This window comes from Macrosteles quadrilineatus, unplaced genomic scaffold (genome assembly GCF_028750875.1).
Source record: "Macrosteles quadrilineatus isolate MER2022 unplaced genomic scaffold, UCM_ALF_1.0 Scaffold_4__1_contigs__length_99947679, whole genome shotgun sequence".
NCBI lineage: Eukaryota > Metazoa > Arthropoda > Insecta > Hemiptera > Cicadellidae > Macrosteles > Macrosteles quadrilineatus.
The window spans coordinates 3,012,267-3,033,102 of record NW_026542597.1 but is presented as its reverse complement, the minus strand read 5'-3'; the positions used below and the strand labels follow the sequence as shown (position 1 = coordinate 3,033,102).

At 36.3% G+C, this 20,836-nt stretch overlaps 1 protein-coding gene across 1 annotated transcript in view; it reads right to left on the bottom strand.

Annotated features, from left to right (window-relative positions):
• The window catches only part of LOC128991898 (growth factor receptor-bound protein 14-like), a 194,272-nt gene that overhangs the window by 129,667 nt on the left and 43,769 nt on the right, over positions 1 to 20,836 (bottom strand). Inside the window, exons 4-5 of the mRNA XM_054415168.1 lie at positions 8,161 to 8,241; positions 1,227 to 1,355 (exon numbers count right to left, since the gene is read on the bottom strand). Coding sequence (XP_054271143.1) covers positions 1,227 to 1,355; positions 8,161 to 8,241 — 210 coding nt within the window. The remainder of the gene's footprint in view (positions 1 to 1,226; positions 1,356 to 8,160; positions 8,242 to 20,836) is intronic.

The window sequence follows — 20,836 nt, the reverse complement described above, 5'->3', positions numbered from 1 at the left end:
CTTGCCTAGGTCAAACTATCTACTAGTATTTCCATACGCTAACTCATCAATAGTTCACTTGTGTTTATAGATGTGGAAAGTACTTAGAAATATAATTTCTTAAAAAGCTCTTGATGCAATAAAACATAATTCCATTGAATAAATCTATCTCGACTGGCCTTTTCGTAATCGATACATATTCCCTTTCAAAATTTTATGTTAAGATGACCACAGGAAAACTATATTGGTTACAAGTGTAATAAATGTACATTTCAAGATACTGTAGGTTCAACGACCCTTATGACGATCACCAAACTAGGGGTCTTTTCAAGAAGATGACCACCGCCTATTAGAAAGTCAGGTTAGGTTAAATTAGGTTAGGTTTTTTTGTCAAAATAACCTTAATTTTCACAGGACAAATTTTACAAACGTTTTACATAGTGCTCTCTTCTTGAAGACCCCAAATTAGTACGGACAGAATACACGATTTAAACTAACCAACGCTCTCTACAGCTTTGAAAACTGATATCTCGGTTGAAAAGAAACACATGGACGAAATCCAATTCCACCACTCCCGACGGACTTGATCCCTCGCCTAATGATGTCATCCGACACCGAGTCCATGGTAGCGTAACATGTGACCTCGCACGTGCCACACGACCTCTGTGTGACCTGGTCACTGGTCACGTGACCAACAGTGTCAACTCACCCTGGTGGTGTGCGGTTATTGTCTACTTTGTGTAGGCTGACAATGAGAGTGCTGAGTAACCCGATTATTTTGAATCATGTGTCACAATGTTCCGTTTAATTGGAAAACGAGAGGCCTGTTTTGGTACAAAAAATGTTTTTTGTGTTCGAAGTCATATCGAAAGTCTGTTTGAGAAACACATCATCAAGTTCCACTTTCTACTGCACCTGTGGAAACAATTGGTCACGAATTCAACAACTTCTGCTTACCTACGCTAATCAAGTACGAGAATGACAAACTTTTTCAAAGCTGAGCGAAATGTACGCAATGGAGACCTTTTCGGCGCTTTCGCAAACTTAGTGCCTAATTTAGTGGTAATGACAAATTAGGTAACTATTTCACGTAGCCAATGAACCACTAGATTTCATGATAAATTACGGAAGTCACCATGTCTACCTGGCTAAACTTGGATGAAATGTTGTCCAGGTCGAACCGTCGTCTGACTCCACACAAGACCACGAATTCTCAAACTTTTAAAGCACAACAGTTGACAGCTTACCTTGAAGGAGAGGTAGAGGTTTCTGTCTTTGAGCATGAGGAAGGCTTTGGCCCAGACTTGTTTGTGAAGATCTCTCACCCAGACTTGGCTGAAGATGGGAGGACATTCGGCAGTTGTCGTCAGTATAGTCTGAAACACACAGTGGCGTCATGTAGTCCATCGCCAAGTTCAGGAACATTGCATAGATAGAGGTTTGGCACTCAGTATTCCGACAAATATGAGATCTTTTAATTTAAGCCTACCTAGAGTCAGTCTCTTCATCTCAGGATCAGTTAAATATGTCAAAATAAAACCCAGTCGTCATCTTTCCACACATTTCTTCTGGTCATTTGAAAATTGTAGCAGTATTGCAAAAGCATACAATGCCTTGTGATTTTAACAAGGGGAAATGTAAAAATTTGAAACAAGCGAAGCGAAATTAGTCATGTGCTCCCACTATCTCCGCGTTCCGCCACCTCCGAACCCAAATCTGTCCCGCCACCTCCGAATTCTTGAGTGACCCTTAGGTCAGGTTAGGTTAGGTTAGGTTAGGTTAGGTTAGGTTAAGTTAGGTTAGGTTAGGTTTGGACGGAAAGTCTTAACGCAGGAAGTAACCGAGTATTATAGGGGTCACTCTGAAATTCGGAGGTAGCGGTACACGGAGGTGGCGGGACGCGGAGATAGCGGGAGGTAACCAACTTAGTTATTTCAATACGTGTGAAATCCACACGTGTACAAAGTGCCCTCGTTAATGCACTTCACGAATCACCCTGTAATATTCTTTCCTGCAACAATCAAAGTCCCATATTTCCACGGGCCCCATACTCTGTACCTCAAATGTTGCAACGGGTCACCATAATGAAATCCTTTTGTTACCGCGAGGGCATCGCAATCGCTCCCCATTTTCCTTCTCGGCAAGACTCGAGTCTATCAGTTCGTCCATGGCCTACCTCACACCCAACTCTGCACTTTCTAGGGTTGACGACCTCGCTCGACTCACTTTCACTACACGTCCAGCTTGAATCATGCCTGGTAATGGCTTGTAGATGTGAGGTTGTTTAAGCGTGTCTTGCTAATCCCGTATTTCCTGCTTTATTTACACTATTGTGAAACCTTCGTAAACGGTTTGGTTGTAAATAAACTCGTGGAATAAAAAAAAAACTTTGATAATGCACTTTCTTAGGTTTTCTCATTAAATTTTTTTCTTAGGTGACATCATTTATCAAATAAATAAGGCTGCTTTTCTCGATTATACTTTTTCTTAGGTTTTATAAGGTTTGAGATTAAATTAAAGTTTGGTTTTCTTTAGTAACGCACTGTAGTTCTGAAGTTATGCAATACCATAGACTACACAGTCCTCTGAGCATTAAAAATAATATGTACAGTTTAATCTTCTGCAAAATGCTGCAATAGAAATACTGTACTATAACTTCAATGGCAGTCCCAAGACTGGGTGTATGGAATTGATGTTTAAAACACTGCTACCTACGAGGAAACGTAGAGGCCAAAAAGGTAGGAATAAAAATGTAATCTGATGACATCGTAAATTAAAAAAAAAATACTGTCACAAAAATCAACTAAGGCGTAAAAGCACTCATAGACTACACAGTCCTCTAAGCATTAAAAAATAATATGTACAGATTTTTCTGCAAAATGCTGCAATAGAACTACTGTACTATAACTTCAATGACTTGATCCCAAGACTGGGTGTATGGAATTGATATTTAAAACGCTGCTACTGTACAAGGAAACATGGAGGCCAAAAAGGCAGGAATAAAAATATAATCTAATGACATCGTATATTTATAATAATAAAAAAAAAAAACTGTCACAAAAATCTACTAAGGCGTAAAAGCACTCTTTAACGTAATGAAAGTATCAAAGGATTTTCCTACAAACTAAAAGCTGAGTCCTCCAGATAGTGAGCGCTTTAAATTCCACTAAAGGCGGAACTTAAAAAGACACATAAATATATTTACAGTGATGCCAGAGCTTTGAGGGATCAGGGGGTAGATCTCGGCCGGGGGGGGGGGGGGGGGTGGAAGTAGTTACAAAGTATAATTGGAAACTTTTGACTTTGCTGGTTATTCCAGGACCGGGAGTGATGTTTCTGTTCAACATAATTTAGAACTGGTAAATGGAAGTTTGAGCTAACAATAACTCCTTTTCCTTCAGATTTTTCCTTATACAATAAAAAGAATTAAATATTGTGACACAAAATATTAAAATATTTTATACAGAGAGTTAATAAAATACGTCTAATAACACTTAAAATACCTACACTTATGTATGTAGCCAGACGGTAAATACTTATGAAATATGGTAAGTGGTGGTCGATTTCGATTGGACACTAAAATAATCAACAGACCCAATAGGCGGATGACATTCGATTACATTGTTCATTTCCCTATTGGGTCTGATTATAATTTTAGAGAAATCGAAATACATTTACTAATTATTTGAGGTATTTACCGTTTTGTAAGTCACCAGTATTGAATCAAAGTAAATTTGCAGTTTTTAAAGTAAATAGTAATGAGAAATATGAGAAATATTTCAATTTACTATCTGTAAATTCAATAACACGTACAGGGTAATTAAAACTGTATTTCGTATTTTACTTGAAAACACTAACTGTGCATTTTACACAAAAACAAATTCAACCAACTGTGAAAAGAAATACATCCACGAGACGACGGAGACGGAACTCCGGGCGATGTAATTGAGCTCGTTTCACCGGGAGACGCTACGGATCTTCCATTTGAGAACAAAAGGCGATTAAAATTGTCTGCAGCTTAATAGCAGCGTCGGATACCGGGACAATATATCCAGATGTACCGCTGGGACGGCCTCGCCCAGGTGAAAGTCTAGTTGGCCTCCCCAAGCTAATGTGCCATTCAGAAAATCACTAGAAATGTCCTCTTTGTCTTTATGAACACGATTTCATTTTTTATTCCGTCGACTCGACCGTGTAACGATCGTGCGGCCCAGATAAGGACCGTATTACATGCCTATATACAGACGCTGTTGCGGTAGTGCGCTCTCGTGGTGTACAGATGTGAGGATAGTAATTAAAAATATATTAAATACATTTAACATTTTGCGACCGAATTTAAGAGTCCTTTGAGGCTAAAGACCATCTTGGATAATTTTAAACAGTTGCCGAAGAGGTATTATCAACCAAAATATTTTTTCAAACACCAAAGAGATAATTTAAATATCTATGACACTGTGAGATTGGAATTTTTTAGATTTGAATTATTTTTCAAGGGCGTCCGTCGAAGCCAACTGCTTTCTCGGATTTTCCCGCCAGCGATGCTAATTTCGTTAATTTCAAACAGCCACTGAGTTATTTACCAACTCAAAATATTTTAATCCAAACACTAAATTGATTGTAATTTAAATATCTAGTGAGATTTTACAGGTAGGTATATTTAGTCAATGTTATAAATTTTCTTTGTAGTTTTTAATTAACTGTTTTACGAGTTAGAACGTCTAGGCTCCAATGACTTTAAACGTACAGTAAATGCAATGTATACTATAACAAATTTAAAGAATTTTGCCATTTTATATCTACTAATGTACAATTTTATCACACAGAAGCAGATTTTTACATTTATATCACAATAATGTATAGCACGTTCTAAACATGAAGGTGAGGCGAAGTAATATAATTCGATAAAGATACAATTATTTATCTAAACTATTGTTAGCGACGGCAGCTGCTACACCATTTGAAAACCAAATTTAAATTTCTAAAAACTTAACCCTAATTTTGCTATCCTATGAAACCTATCATAGTGAATCTAGTCGTAGTAAAATCGGTGCGCCATCACATTGATTGATGACAAACTTCACAAGGCGAAGAAGAGTACCGGTACCATAAAGACTCACAAACTCAAAGTCGTCATAACTTGTCGACGTTTCGACGGGAACATCTCCGACCTTTCTCAAGCTGTCAGAAGGATCAACCCCTCATCCTCGCCCCCCCCCCCCCGGGGATGATATTAATTAGACAATAAACGCCAAGGGCCAGTTGTAAATAACAAGTAACGACTAACGAACTGTGGACAAAATAAGGGGTCCTGCGTGTTTATACGTAACGGCTGTTCATCCCTGAACAAGGGACGATTTCACACTTGAGCAAAGAAAGGACATGTGAGAGGATCAAGTCAAATCCAAGTGTCGTCTTTGTCAACGACTCCTGTTGTGGTTTAAATCCTGGGGTGTCGCATCAGTGGTGTGACTAGTTGTGAATTATCTTTAAAGAGAGTTACGACTTTTTTGTTTCCCACAGTTTTTATCTTTCCGGTTTCCAAGATGAATGCGGTTACCGTGAAATAGTTTAGCACGAGTCTGCGGTTCTTAATTTTAATTTTTATAATTTTACCCAAGGTAAAGAGTAATTGTTTTTATAAGTCTCGCATGTATCATGCTGACCAACCACTGCTCGGAAAAGAATAAACCTTTAGGGCTCTGTTGCGAAAAAATGAGGAACTTCTCCGAAATTTTTTTAATTTACTACTAAATTTATCGGGGTGTACTGCCTTTGGAGCAATGTGTGATCTCCACTGGCTGACTATGTTCTACGACGTATGAATGACCGACTGATTATCTTTCTATCCCTTTTTGTAAGAGTATCCCCCTAACTGTAAAGTCATCATCATTATATTTATTCGTATTTCACTTGACACCAGGGAGCTGGTCTAGTCCTAGTGGTATAGCGCGGGACATTGATCTCTAGGGCTCCTGGTTCAAATCCCACCAAAGGATAATGCCGCAACCCCAAGGTCTGAATTAATGTGAAAAACGATCCCTAGAGCCTAGCGTAGGATTGAAAAGAATTCCACTTGGCACCATTCAAGAACCTTATAGACTGGGGAGCGAGCTGGTCTAGTGGTAGAGCGCGGGACTTTGGTCTCTAGGGCTCCTGGTTCAAATCCCACCAAAGGATAATGCCGCAATCCCGAAAAACGATTCCTAGAGCCTAGCGTAGGACAGATAAACAATTCCACTTGACACCTAAATAGACTCCATTACAACACATTCACAATGCTGACCACATCGCAAGGTGCGTGGTGTGTGTTGAGCCTTGGCCACTCGCCAGGCGCACTCAACTTATCAGAGAAATCAAATCACATTTTACGGCTCTCCGGCGTCATAAAGACAAGCGTAAAACCGTCGCAGAGGCACGTTTCTCCCGTCGGCTGCCAAACTCGCACATACCCTCCAAACAGCAGCAGCCACTCACGGTCTTACGGGGGATTTCTGTTTTTACAATTTTCCTCTGTTCCTTTCGACGAGCTTGTTAATCTTGATTGTGTGCGTTGTAAACTTTCCAGCAGATAACGAGATACGTTCCCTCGGTTATGAATACAATTTGCAACAAACGGGAGGTTTATGTCTTTATTGGACGCTCGTAATGCAAAGGCATAAAATGTAGCGTTAAAACTTTCTTTCGTGTGGTTTCTTCTAATAAAAGCCAACCAGGAATAATGGTCATAAATAAAACATTGTCTTTAAATACTGATTGAAGTTATCTTCATTTTCTTAAAACTTAGTATATGTTAATAGTATAAAAAGTTTACTCGAAAAATGAGTAATTAGATTTTTCTTCAGTGAAAATGTGTTCAATCGCGATGATACAGCATTTTGTTTATACTTATACGTATAAATATTGAACAGATAATAATTTTTTAATCGTTTAATTTTTCTTCACTTGAACTAAAAGGATAAACTCAGGTTTTTACAGATTTCAGTGGAGATATGTTTACTAATTGATGATTGGCAAGATAGAGTATGATTAAAATCCGGATTTCAAAACTAAAGCCTAAATTAGTTCAACCAGCTTATTAAAAATGTACAAAAAGCAAATGCAAATTAAAAACCAATTAATTTTAATTAAATGATGGTTAAACTAATGTAGGTTTTGAAATCTGGATTTTAATCATATCTTGCCAATCATCAATTAGTAAAATTGTCTCAACTGAAATCTGTAAAAAACCTGGGTTATTCTGTTAAATCACATAGCTCACACAAAATACAACCACTATTCTACAATGGGCAGACTGATTAATGTCGCTAGAACCTACAGACAATAGACCAATTGGTTCTATAGTCTATGCTAGAACCTACAGACAATAGACCAATTGGTTCTATAGTCTATGCTAGAACGTAAAGGCAGATTATTTATTCGACCGGATATCAATATTGTAGCAATGTCACGTGACCCTTGTGTAATCACTATAATCAGCTGATTCCAACAAAGGTTCAACAAACCCACCGCCTACACAGCCGGGCGGTATCTTTGCTGAATGAATAATGTTGGAAGATTGCCTCGATGTTTCTTGTTAATTCGACGTGGAACAGACGTTCGTGATATTTGTTATGTAAATGGCCGTGGAATTACCGTCATTTGGGGACGACTTTGATGCGTAGTTGTCATTTGTTGTGGGCGTTTAAGTACTTTTTACTTTCTTCCCCTACGCAAAGTATGTCGAAAAATCCTTACAACCCCAAAAACTGAAAATAGGATTTTCACTAAATCAGCTTGAAGAATAAATTTTATTGGAATTTATTACGTCCCTTCGAATTTATTTTTACGAGAAAGTATGGGTCAGTGCTTATTGTTATTTTCTAATGTTCTACGAACATTAGGCACAGAAGGCGAATGACGTAATTCGTATTTTGGGGCTCATGATGATTGGAGTGCCCAATCGAAATCGATCGTCATTACCATCTTTTATAACAACTTCAAACTGTACAAGTGACAATAAATGTGTAAATATTTGTAAATATCAAGTGTTGGATGTATTTACATTCCGTAAATGAATAACACGAAAAATGGTGACCAAGAAGTTATTTTATTTTTGATTGTATTAAAGTTAAAATTTGAAAATTTATGGGACGCTTAAAAAAAGCCAGTAAAATAAAACAGTAAAATCACACAATTATATACCTGTAACAACGTCGTAGACCCATTCGTCGGAAACAGATTGTTCCAAGCTGTTAGGTCCACCATGTCATCGGGAAAGAATTGCTGAAACAAAACCAAAATATTACAGTGAGATGTGGAACAAAAACGCAAACTTGCACAATCTAATGAATGAAACAAACCAAAACCAAATTATTACGGTGAGAGGTGAAACAAAAACGCAAACTTGCACAATCTAATGAATGAAACAAACCAAAACCAAATTATTACGGTGAGAGGTGAAACAAAAACGCAAACTTGCACAATCTAATGAATGAAACAAACCAAAACCAAAATATTACAGTGAGATGTGAAACAAAAACGCAATCTTGCACAATCTAATGAATGAAACAAAACAAAATCAAAATATTACAGTGCGATGTGGAACAAAAACGCAAACTTGCACAATCTAATGAATGAAACAAACCAAAACCAAATTATTACGGTGAGAGGTGAAACAAAAACGCAAACTTGCACAATCTAATGTATGTAACAAAACAAAACCAAATTATTACGGTGAGAGGTGAAACAAAAACGCAAACTTGCACAATCTAATGAATGTAACAAAACAAAACCAAATTATTACGGTGAGAGGTGAAACAAAAACGCAAACTTGCAAAATCTAATGAATGAAACCAAACAAAACCAAAATATTACAGTGAGATGTGAAACAAAAACGCAATCTTGCACAATCTAATGAATGAAACAAAACAAAATCAAAATATTACAGTGAGATGTGAAACAAAAACGCAAACTTGCACAATCTAATGTATGTAACAAAACAAAACCAAATTATTACGGTGAGAGGTGAAACAAAAACGCAAACTTGCAAAATCTAATAAATGAAACCAAACAAAACCAAAATATTACAGTGAGATGTGAAACAAAAACGCAATCTTGCACAATCTAATGAATGAAACAAAACAAAATCAAAATATTACAGTGAGAGGTGAAACAAAAACGCAAACTTGTACAATCTAATGTATGAAACAAAAGAAAAACCAAATTATTACGGTGAGAGGTGAAACAAAAACGCAAACTTGCACAATCTAATGAATGAAACAAACCAAAACCAAAATATTACAGTGAGATGTGAAACAAAAACGCAATCTTGCACAATCTAATGAATGAAACAAAACAAAATCAAAATATTACAGTGAGAGGTGAAACAAAAACGCAAACTTGTACAATCTAATGTATGAAACAAAAGAAAAACCAAATTATTACGGTGAGAGGTGAAACAAAAACGCAAACTTGCACAATCTAATGAATGAAACAAACCAAAACCAAAATATTACAGTGAGATGTGAAACAAAAACGCAAACTTGCACAATCTAATGAAAGAAAAAAAATTATTACAGTGAGATGTGAAACAAATACGCAAACTTGCACAATCTAATTAATTAAACGAAACAAACCCAAAATATTACAGTGAGATGTGAAACAAAAACGCAAACTTGCACAATCTAATGAAAGAAAAAAAAAATTACAGTGAGATGTGAAACAAATACGCAAACTTGCACAATCTAATGAAAGAAAAAAAAAAATATTACAGTGAGATGTGAAACAAAAACGCAATCTTGCACAATCTAATGAATGACACAAAACGAAAACAAAATATAGTAGGACCTTGATAACAAGACTCTCATGGGGATTATAAAATAAGTCTGGTTATCAAGGTGACTTCTTATTGAGGTTTGCAATAACACGTGTTAAGAGAAAAAAATAATTCAAGGGGATTTTAAAAATACACTTGTTATCAAGAGTGACTTGTTATCGAGGGTCTTCTTATCGAGGTTCTACTGTATTACAGTGAGAGGTCAAACAAAAACGCAAACTTGCACAATCTAATGAATGAAACCAAACAAAACCAAAATATTACAGTGAGAGGTGAAACAAAAACGCAATCTTGCACAATCTAATGAATGTAACAAAACTAACAAAAACAACAAACTAAACTGTAGTTAACTGTAGCTCGCCGCGAGCATAGCGCATTGTTTTGTCGTTCAGCGGACAAGTTCTGAAATAATTGTGGACATAGTTAATATAATCTCGAGTTGGCAACTTGGTTAAGCGAGAAGTACATGGAAAGTTTGTGCATACCTCGTAATGTGTCTGGAAAATAATGAGGAGGGAAACGTATTACATCATGACAAAGAAAGTTACCAAAGAATATGGATATTTATTTCACTTGAGCATGTCGTTGAAAAATGAGATACGAACTTATAATTGGAATTGTGAGTATTTTAGCGAATATCCCTATAGGGAAGAAGCTAATAAAACTTTTTCTAGCTTTTATTAGAACTTTAAAAACTAACAATTCTATATATATATATATATATATATATATATATATATATATGAAAAATATAAAAAAAATATATATATAGACAATTCAATATTTATTAAGTGTTGTTGTACAATAAAAGGTTACAGAGAAAATTACAAAAACCTGTACATTTATAATTCTTATGTTATTTAATTGGAGAAAAAGAAAACTGTTGTCTGCTTGTTTATGGTTAATTCTCTGCGTTTATGGATAATTTGACCAAATTTAATATATTTATCTATAGTCCATCTTATACTATGATGTATTAGCATATATTATAGTATTATATTAGCATTTGATAAAAACCACCGTTCCCTTCCCCGTAGTAGTAAAGTACTCGTTAAATTTAATATTATATAAATATGTAATAAATAAAATTTTATCGAAATATTTCACTCAAAATCTAATCACACTAATTAATCGAAATTGCTTAGATCTGCAGGTTTGCTACGGGATATTGTTATTTTCAAACTAATTATCTCAAGGACATTGGGGCAGGATGAAATCTCTGTTATTTAGAATCCATAATGATTGCTTTATAAATTATTTTATGTGTGAATCACCTAAATTGTTTAGTTAGATTTAAGCCAGAATGGTTATGCGATTCTAAAAGTCTAAAGCTTTAATAAATAATACATAAGTATTTCTCATGAAGCTGTATACATCTTAATTTTACTATTACGCTGAATAATTAGCATTTTACATAGTTAAAGCATTATTTAGCCACACATGGCAGGAGCCAAGAGCTCCTCGACCATCCCAGTTGCTGAAGGTCCACCCGAGGCCGTGGTGTCGCAAGGTGACCGACATAAAGGAGGCCGAGGGGTCGACGAACGAGGATCGCCTAAACCATGGGGGTCAGGAAGCGGTCCTACAGGAGTATTTACTTTTTTAAATTTGTATATCTCAGCTACACATCCTAGGACGCTATACTCTCGCCCTGAACCAATTTAAATATTTCTCCAAGCCAAATGTTGCGAAATATCACTTAGCCCATTGTTGACTTGCGCGATTCGAACCCAGGACCTCGGGACCGAAGCCCCGTGCTCTACCACCATAGGGAACACCTTTGTTGCTTACTGTCCAAGGATGTTTAGTCAATAATGTAACAATGTTGCCCAAATACCATAAATAAGGAATACGACACTTCTTTGAGCTCAAGCTCCTACTAATACCTTTTAATTCGTCTGTCAAGTTTCCTCCAACTTTTAGCCAGCTATTTTTACCAGTGAAAAATGCAGTATTAGATTGGGTACTTCTATTATAGACACCTTAACTGTTTTTATGACGATTGATTTGTGATTTTTTTTAATTTTCATTGTTTCTTCGTAGTCAAGATAGCTAAATCGTTAATTAGGTATTGTCCACTTTAAACGTTCTCTTATAAATGAATCTTGATGATTCTTATTGCATTTCCAAACAGACACTATAAAACCAAAAGTAAACACTATCAAAAAATAAAATATCAGTTATTAGAACTGGGATTCTTTGATACGCAAATACCATATATAATACTCTGTATGTGCAGATGCCTACCACATTAGCATTAGTTTACTCATTGGTCTCAATTGTACAATTACACAAATACTTAAAAATGGGCTATTTAAACAAATTAATTAGTTAAAAAACCATTATAAACTTAGTTGAATAGCGAGTGTATAGTGCATACTACATCATTGGCTCAGAACCTTGGCCCAGAATCAGGTCGGCGGCTCTGTACGTTGGCCTATAGCTCGACAGTTTCCGATTTCTCGGCCTATAACTCATCTGGCACGCTCCACAGCCTGATGCTGCGATAACATCAAAACAGGGTGAAAAATGTTCCCTACGTTGTAGCTGACGATCCTTCTTATTGAACGTTTTGAGCCTACATTGCAAACGTAATCTAAATCGACCTACAAATATTTATTTATATTTGTATTTTTATATTATTGGGTATCAATTTAAAGCTAAATGTACCTTTTTCGGGTTTGGATGATATTCCGTAAAAACCTTCGTCCTATAGGCTTTTAAAATTTCAGAGTTTGTGCTGGATTTGTCAATCATCATTTTTCAAGTTTTACATTTGTTTACATCAAAACAGATGGCCATGATACAATTTTGTTTACACCCATACGAAAATGGTGTTATCGTTAAAGTTGATGATGTTTTACTCAATTCAAGTAAAATATTGTAACGTTATTTATATAAAATGTAAAGAAAAAATGACTTACGTCAGATTTAATGTTTGGTAGAATTTTGCCCTTAGCCAATGGACAATTCAGTAAATTCCCCCTCTTAATTTTGAACATAGACTAATGAATGAAGTATATAGTTGTTGTGATGCTTTTTTTAGACATGTAAACAGCTACAGGTGTTTTAACAAATGATTTCATATTGTATTGGAAAAACTAATTAAAAAGTTATTTTTAGGGTTTGTTTAAAAAAAATCACAAGTCAGTGATAAAGTTAATGATCATCACGTAAAAAATAGATAATTTTCAACTTAACTCAGAGCAATATAAAATTGTAAATTAATTAAAATTTACATATTTTGAAGTCACGAAGGGACGCTGGCTGCTTTAGCAGTTAGCAGGGGTTAGTATACTTATAGAGACATTAAAGTGCAATATACTGTAGTATGAGCGTAAGTGAGTATAGATATTAAAGAACCCACTTATACTTAATGACAGGTCGACCTTCAAAACTTTCCAGTCATTAGAGGCAGTCACGGATTTTCCGAGCAGAAAAAAGTCTACGGCCTATCAGCTGATAAGTATAAAAATATACAAAGTGAAAGTAACATGATAAGGCGTTGGAAGTTGATAACGTGTAAATGCTAGTTAGTGGAAATTGTACGATTGCTTTGCCGCAAATTATTTCGTACCGTACATATGGCTAATATGTAAAAAAACCACAATAATTTGTGCTGTATATAAAACAAAAAATTGCTGCGTAATTGAATTTTCTACAGCTTTATTGTCATACGATCTCACATAGCAAAAGACATCCGTTGGACATGTATTTCATTTGGTAACATTTGAGATTTGGAGTTTTGTTTTTTGGTTATTCCGTAAAATTATCCTTTCGATTTTTTTGGTTAATAGGCCTAGTCGGTACAGTACTAGTGCTCAATGAAACCCCAATTGATTTAACTGGCGGCAAAGAGCTGTTTTCTGGACCAAATCATTGGGTGGGAAGTTAGTTAAAATAATGCACTACACTATTTTGACGAACTTCCCATGCAAGGATTTAGTCCAGAAAACAGCTGTTTGCCACCAGCTTAATCAAATGGGGTTTCATTGCGTAATACTGTTCTGCAATGAGTTTTGCCGGACACCAATCAGCTGATTATACTGTATTTGCGTGGCAATGATTTAGTTATAAACAAAAACATAACCTCTCTTAGAGGTTATGACTAGTGATGTTTGGTCCTTTAGTTGGTGGAAATTTATAAGGATTTGTACGAATTAAGTAGTATGGCGTAAACTATCGTACGTAACTCGTCCAAAATGTGTGTACCGGACTCGTATGGTAATCCCGTACTCGACTTCGTCTCGCACGGGAACGACCACACTCGTCCGGTAAACACTTATTTTCAGGACTAGTAACGTAATATACTATTACGCCACACAACTATCATAGCATCAAAAACTAACGGAAAGTGTACTGAACTACGTACCGTTTTTAAAGAAAATTTTGCTACATCTAGTCCACGTTGATCGGTGATCGGATGTCCATAGTCTGTATGATGAAACTTGTCAATATAATATATACCTAGGACTGACCCAGGCCTTAAACCATTGACTAGTCCACAGGTAGCCGGATATTCAAGAGACAGGTTCCATCATACAGACTATAATTCACTAAAAGAAATCCAATGGTAGAACGTTCTGAGCCTCTCAACCGATGTGATTTATTGTTTTAATGCATATAGTCGGTTTTCCTCAATTCAAGGTAATGTATGTAGTCTACAATTATAATTAGGTTAATGTCTCTGTGTTGGGGTAGCCAGAGCATATCATACAACCCTATACTTAGAGCAATAGGGGCGAGCACACTTCCTTATAGCTGTTGTATAATTCAATTGCTGTTTGAGATATAATTAATGTTTCCGTCTATAGCCTGTATGATGGAACCTATCTCCCCATTCGCCTACGTGGGACTGGATCGGGCATTGAATATTTGATTAGTCACCAGGACTGTTACAGGTTCCAGCATACAGACTATAATGGCTGGGTCATACTTACATCATGGCTAGTATGAGCATTAACCTTAGTTATAAGATCGGAAACATGTAAAAATTACAATGCAAACTATTTGTGGTTCTAAAAGATGTATTGAATTTCAACTAATGATCAAACGAGAGCTGTTTGAAGGACGATAGCGGACGTTTCCATCAATGGAAGTTGTTAGATTCCAAATCCCAGAACATCGTAAAACTGTGTTTACATAATCAGTGATGAAAACTGTCAACAGAAACTGAAACTCATCAACATGAGTGACAAGCAACGGAAAGAGAACTGTTTACAAAGGAAAATATTGAAGAGTCACATTTCCACGACGATCTTGTTAATCTTGTTTACATCACAAGAACAAATCCTAACACCGTTTGGATTATGTAAACATTTCCACATTTCTTCAATAGAGATTCCAAATCGTTAATTCAATTAGTTTTATAGCAATAGATAAAGTTGTAACTAGATAATTATCAATCTGGAAAATGGAAAATTGGGTTTCAAAAACTGCAATACTGTTAAGTGAAGATAACACGTTCAATACGATATTTTCGGAGAAACAGAGTGTCAAAATGGTCAGTGGCATAATTGGCACGCCGCGATATTTTGAATTGACCCAGTTGAACACTGTGTGCGTGTGTGTGAGCTCACATCTGTATCAGATCAGATCCGACCACTCTACGCGGCTACTGTTGTTGGTTGTTTCCCATCTGTTCTCGTTGCGAAAGTTACGAGTACACACACGTGTTGTTGAGTACAGTTCCTGTTTTGTGCCAAATGTGCTCTTAGCACAGTCACAGTGATCACATCTTGTAGTTCAACTTCAACCTACCTAATCTATTAACGCTTGGAAAATATATTCACTGTTCGATGATACCATAATTACGGTTCGAAATATGATTTACGCTCAAGGTTTTACAAAGTTGACATAGAAAAGCCAGAAGCTTTTTGACGGTTCGAATCTGGACCCAGCTGTTCTTGATCATTGGGCTTTAAATGTTGGCTAATGAAACAGCTGATGTAGTCAGTGACAAAGCTACACAGGTCATCACGTTCTACACTCATCCTTAACTCATGGGTTTAAAATACGCACCTAGGTAGCGTCCCCATCAAAATAAATGTATACGTGTTCTACTTCGTCAATAACTTACATGAGGTTTAGCAAAACAGGAAAAATTTAAATGTAAGATGGGTTTGATAACTTGAAGAAAAATTTCATGTCAACTGTGACCTAAGCGCGCCCTCATAAATGTATTCTTTACAGAGGACGACTCTTTACGTACAATTTTGAAACTCGGCAAAACATCCAGGAAAAATGTGTCCCACAAACTTGAACTACAATACTGTACTATCACAGGAATCTTCGCCTTCCACAATTCTGCGAATAATATTTGAGTACTCGCCTAATATTTGCATACAGTAGTAGTTCCAGCGTGGTTTCTCAGAGTAAAGTAGGGAACTTGCGCTATATTTCTTCGTAAATCGTTTATTACGGGTCCAGAAATTAAAGCTATCGAAGTATTCTCGCTTTTGTCAACTACATTTTCCTTACAAAGCATCATAGGTTGTCGCAATACAAATCCAAAATCTGTTCTTAGTACCTGCAGCCTACGTGCCCTGTCCAACCTACCCCGAGCTGGCTATAGGCTCTATCAGCGCACCTGTTGCGCATCACAGGAACTAACCGCCTAATAAATTATAACCGCACAAAGACTGCCGGTAAATTGCACGGTGGCCCATGTAATTTGGTCGTAACGCTCACAATAACTTCGTTGCATTACAATTTACCAAAATTAACCCCGAATTAGAGCGAGCAAAACCTGTACAGACGTTGAAACATTGTAATTTAATGGCATCGTGAGCGCGGCAATTTGGTGGAATTATTCATTCTTGAATATAACTCGGTTTGCTGTTTCGGAAGAAAAGTGGATTAATTCTATTCTTTCAACAGTTGTTAAACAGCCATGTTTAATGATTCTTGACAAGAAGCATTGAGAACATTTTGGAAAGAAAACGAAACAAAATACTTGATAATATTGATTAAATTATCTAATCTTGCCAGTTAACAACTGCAGCTAACACTAGTTACAGGAAATCCTAATTCAATTTACAGCGAATCTAATTCCATTCAGCCGTTCTCACGAATTAAAGGTAACCATTGACATCTAGTGCAACATAACGATAGTTACCCGGTTTAACAGTAGTTACTGTTGATATAACAGCTGCTAATGCGTCTGCTAATTCAAATAACAGCTGATCTAATTCATTGTGCAAATCTAATTCTTTTTATAGTCAAGTATTGTAACCATACTGATAGCTGGTATAACACTAGTTACCGCTAATGTAACCCCAGTTTCAGATCAATACTAGCTAGTGTCGGGGTTATGTAAGGTCGTTGGTCGTGCGTGTTCGGTTTTCGTGAGTCGCTCACTTTGTAAATCGTGTAGTTTGGGAAATTACAGTTCTGAATCGCCCCTAGGCGCGGTTAATATCACCTGACATGTTTTAAAAATAAGTTAGCGTGGAAAACGGTTTGCTAATGGAAGATGTGCTACTGTATGGATTATAGTATAGTAATACCAGAAACAAAAGAACCCTCGGCCGTTTCGAGCCGCGCAGGTTTCAATGGTACGGCCCACCTACCTGCGCGAACCACGTGATCTTTTCGTTTCTGCGCAGGTTGTTTTGTTCGTGGTATATCTATAGTTTGTGTTGTGACGATATTAGGTCGTGTAGTCGCGGAAATACATAATATTTAACGTAATATGTTAGAAAATCGGCTATACCATTTTAAATATGACAAATCGGTTTCCATCATTGATTTTTTTCAACAAAGCTATAGCATAATTAATTGTTATTTCTCCACAATTTAGGGAGAGTAAATATTTTTGATGTTAGGTACCTTAGAGAAAGTAGGGTGTATCTTTTGCAAAATGACAACAGTCTACTATTTTAAATTTCTCCCCTTATGGCGTACCTATGGAGAAAGTATAGTTTTCCTCAAAATTTCAAGTTTGGATTTTGGGTATAAATTAGTTTTGGATCTCCCTGTACCCTAGTTTTCAAAATTATGTTATTATGTACGTGGTTGTGTAAAGAGCTACAGACTGCACTGTGGTCCAATTTTGATTAAATTTGGTATATGGGTAGGCCTACTAATGTATGGCATCTACCGGCATTTATTTACTTTTTTCGAATTTTAATGGTGAATTTCCAACAAAAATTTTGATCCTGATATTTACTATAACCATTTGAACGATTTTGATTGAAATTTAGTATGTAAGGGAACAAAATTGTAAAACCCCCGTTGTTGTGAAAGTTACGGGTCTAAAATTATTCCAATTTTTGCAAATCCATAAAACATAGTTACTCCCACCACTTGTATAAAGGTTGTTTACAAGCTAATGGGAACAATATATTTCAGTTTGCTGAAACCGTTTTTTTCATACTCTATTGTCGAAGTGATCAGACTAAAATCTTTGCGTACAATTTGTATGTCGTATAATATATCCCAGACAATCTTAAACTGATCAAAATTCACAATCCTAACAAATATGTAACAAGAAAGGATTAATTATTCTTTGTTGTATAACATACACGCATAATTGCAAACACACATATCAATTAAATCCTCTTCGTAATCCACAATTCTTTCTAACTACACCGACTTTTGATATTAAATTTTACAGTGTTATGTTAACAACTCATCTGTGGACATAAACAACTAAATAAACCAAAGACAAATTAAACTACTGTATCGTGTTTCCAAGGATTAACAGGGCTTACAATCTGTTATATAACCTATACTTTCGCTCAATATACAACGGAGACCAGCTCAATGCTAACCAGGCGATAAAATCCAGTATATGATCTGTCAGCACACCACGAGCGAAAAAAATAACAATATTACAAGTTACTGCAGCTGGCACTGCGCTGTGAGAAACTATGTGTCTCAGGCGCTGGCTGTCTCGAGTGCAGGTTCTAGGTATGATTGAATAAGCACATCGAGCTAAGTAACATGAATAAAAACTTTATTGATACTATAGTTTAAATAGGTAATTTTCTAACGCACTACATTGTTGAACGGGGTAATAGGTAGAGATGTAACGAACAGTACTTTTGGCCGAATACCGAGTACCGAGTATTCGGCGAGGTCTTAATCGCGGAATAGTCTGCCCTAGTTGTAGTTCTTTAGGTTTAGCTATGCTATGACTCATAGCCAAGTCCCTACTTGTCTCTTTAGTGACGCACCATCATTTCACACCATCACCATCACAATTTACTATTAATTAAGTTTGATTATTCATTTGCAAAGCTCTTAAGGCTGCACTTTACTTTAGGTCCTACACTCTATCGAATAAAAATATCGATCGATATATCGATTTATCGATTGTTTCATTCGAATGAGTGTAGGACCTAAAGTAAAGTGCAGCCGCTCTTAAAAATAAATGTTGGTTCTTGTAATAATAAAAGTCTTTTCAAAATAATATATTAAGGTTTTTTCTACAAAGTCTAATTAAAACCATAGATACAACATAACTCAAATACGGGTATTCGGTATTGGGCCGAATGTCAATTAGTATTCAGCCGAATACCGAATACTGAAAAATTGGCCGAATAGACCGAATACCGAATAGTAACCGAATATTCGTTACATCTCTAGTAATATGTGAGATACTGGCTCTCTATTGATATTTGGTTGGATAAACCTACTGAGTTATAAGTAACCTAAACGGTGGATAGCTAGTTTTGATACAGATATAGATCATAGTTGAATGAGCAATTCAGATTGTACCACTCTAAATACTTTTTTCTCCAATATTTGTTTTACACAAGATAATCAACAATGGTACCATAGTGCTAAATTGAACTTTCAGCTTAGATTCGTCACAGAGAATTAATACCTTACTTCTCTATGGCCTAGTGTAATTGACAGACACGTGATTGGCACCAGTGAACTCTGACGGTGACACTTTTAAACTACCTCAAATTTATTTTAAACTGTCTGCAGCTTTAGAATGGGATGTCTGATGTTATCAATAGCGGAAGATATACCCGGAATATACCTATGTACTTGGCTGTTGGGGTATACCATACAACACAGGCAGTATGGACCTAATTTGGAAAGTCCTTTCAATTTGCATAAACATGTTATAACCAATAACGAATTGTATGTATTTTACTCATTGTAGTAGATGTTTCTGTTAACAGACAAACTTTATACTCCCCAAATCGTACACACCTCCATTAATTATCAATTAATTGAGATGACGCCACTTAGATGCGTATTTTAACCCAAATATGAGTGAGGGATGATTGTATAATGGTTAATCTTTTTAGTTTTGTTACTGCTTGAAATCAGCTGTTTCATTACCAGGATCATTTATTTAGCCCAATGACAGCTGGGTCCAGATCCGTCAAAAAGCTTCTGACTTTTCAATGCCAACTATTCTAAAAATGGATTTCCACAAGTTGCAACTGATTGAACGTACTAATAAGCTCTCACTTGAGATGAGCGAGAGCGCGAGAGGGAGGGAGTGAGTGAGGGGGTGAGAGAGAGAGGTAGCCTTGACTCTATACTAGACATAAATCACATCAAGGCTGAGCTGCAGCACTACATCAGCTACAGATGCTGATGATCAGCTGATTAAGCTCATTTATCATTTCGCCTCCTAACTAGCGTTTCCGCCCTAGGTAGGTCGGGTCAGGATGTCCAACGAACCGCTGGTTCGATCCTGTGAAAAGTCGATAGATTGTTGATGGTTCGAACTAATTGTCCTTCATTTCTTTTAATAGTTGGCCCAGCCTTAGAAACAGCTGATCAGTCAGTAACAAAACTGCACAGATCATCTCACTCCATTCTTAAGAGGGTTCCCTACCCCCATTGAAAAACGTCAGAAAACCGCTTCGCGCGGTATCATATAGCGATTCTAGTTCTGACATTTAAATTGTGAACCAAACACCATTTTGTACATAAAGAGTGGTTCTACTAAGTTTGCTTTTTAAAAAATGTCTATGCTTACGCAATCAAGGGCAACGACTTGTCAAAGTTAGTGAACTTTAACTGTAAAGTTCACTAACCAAGTCGTTGCCCTTGATTGCGTAAGCATAGACA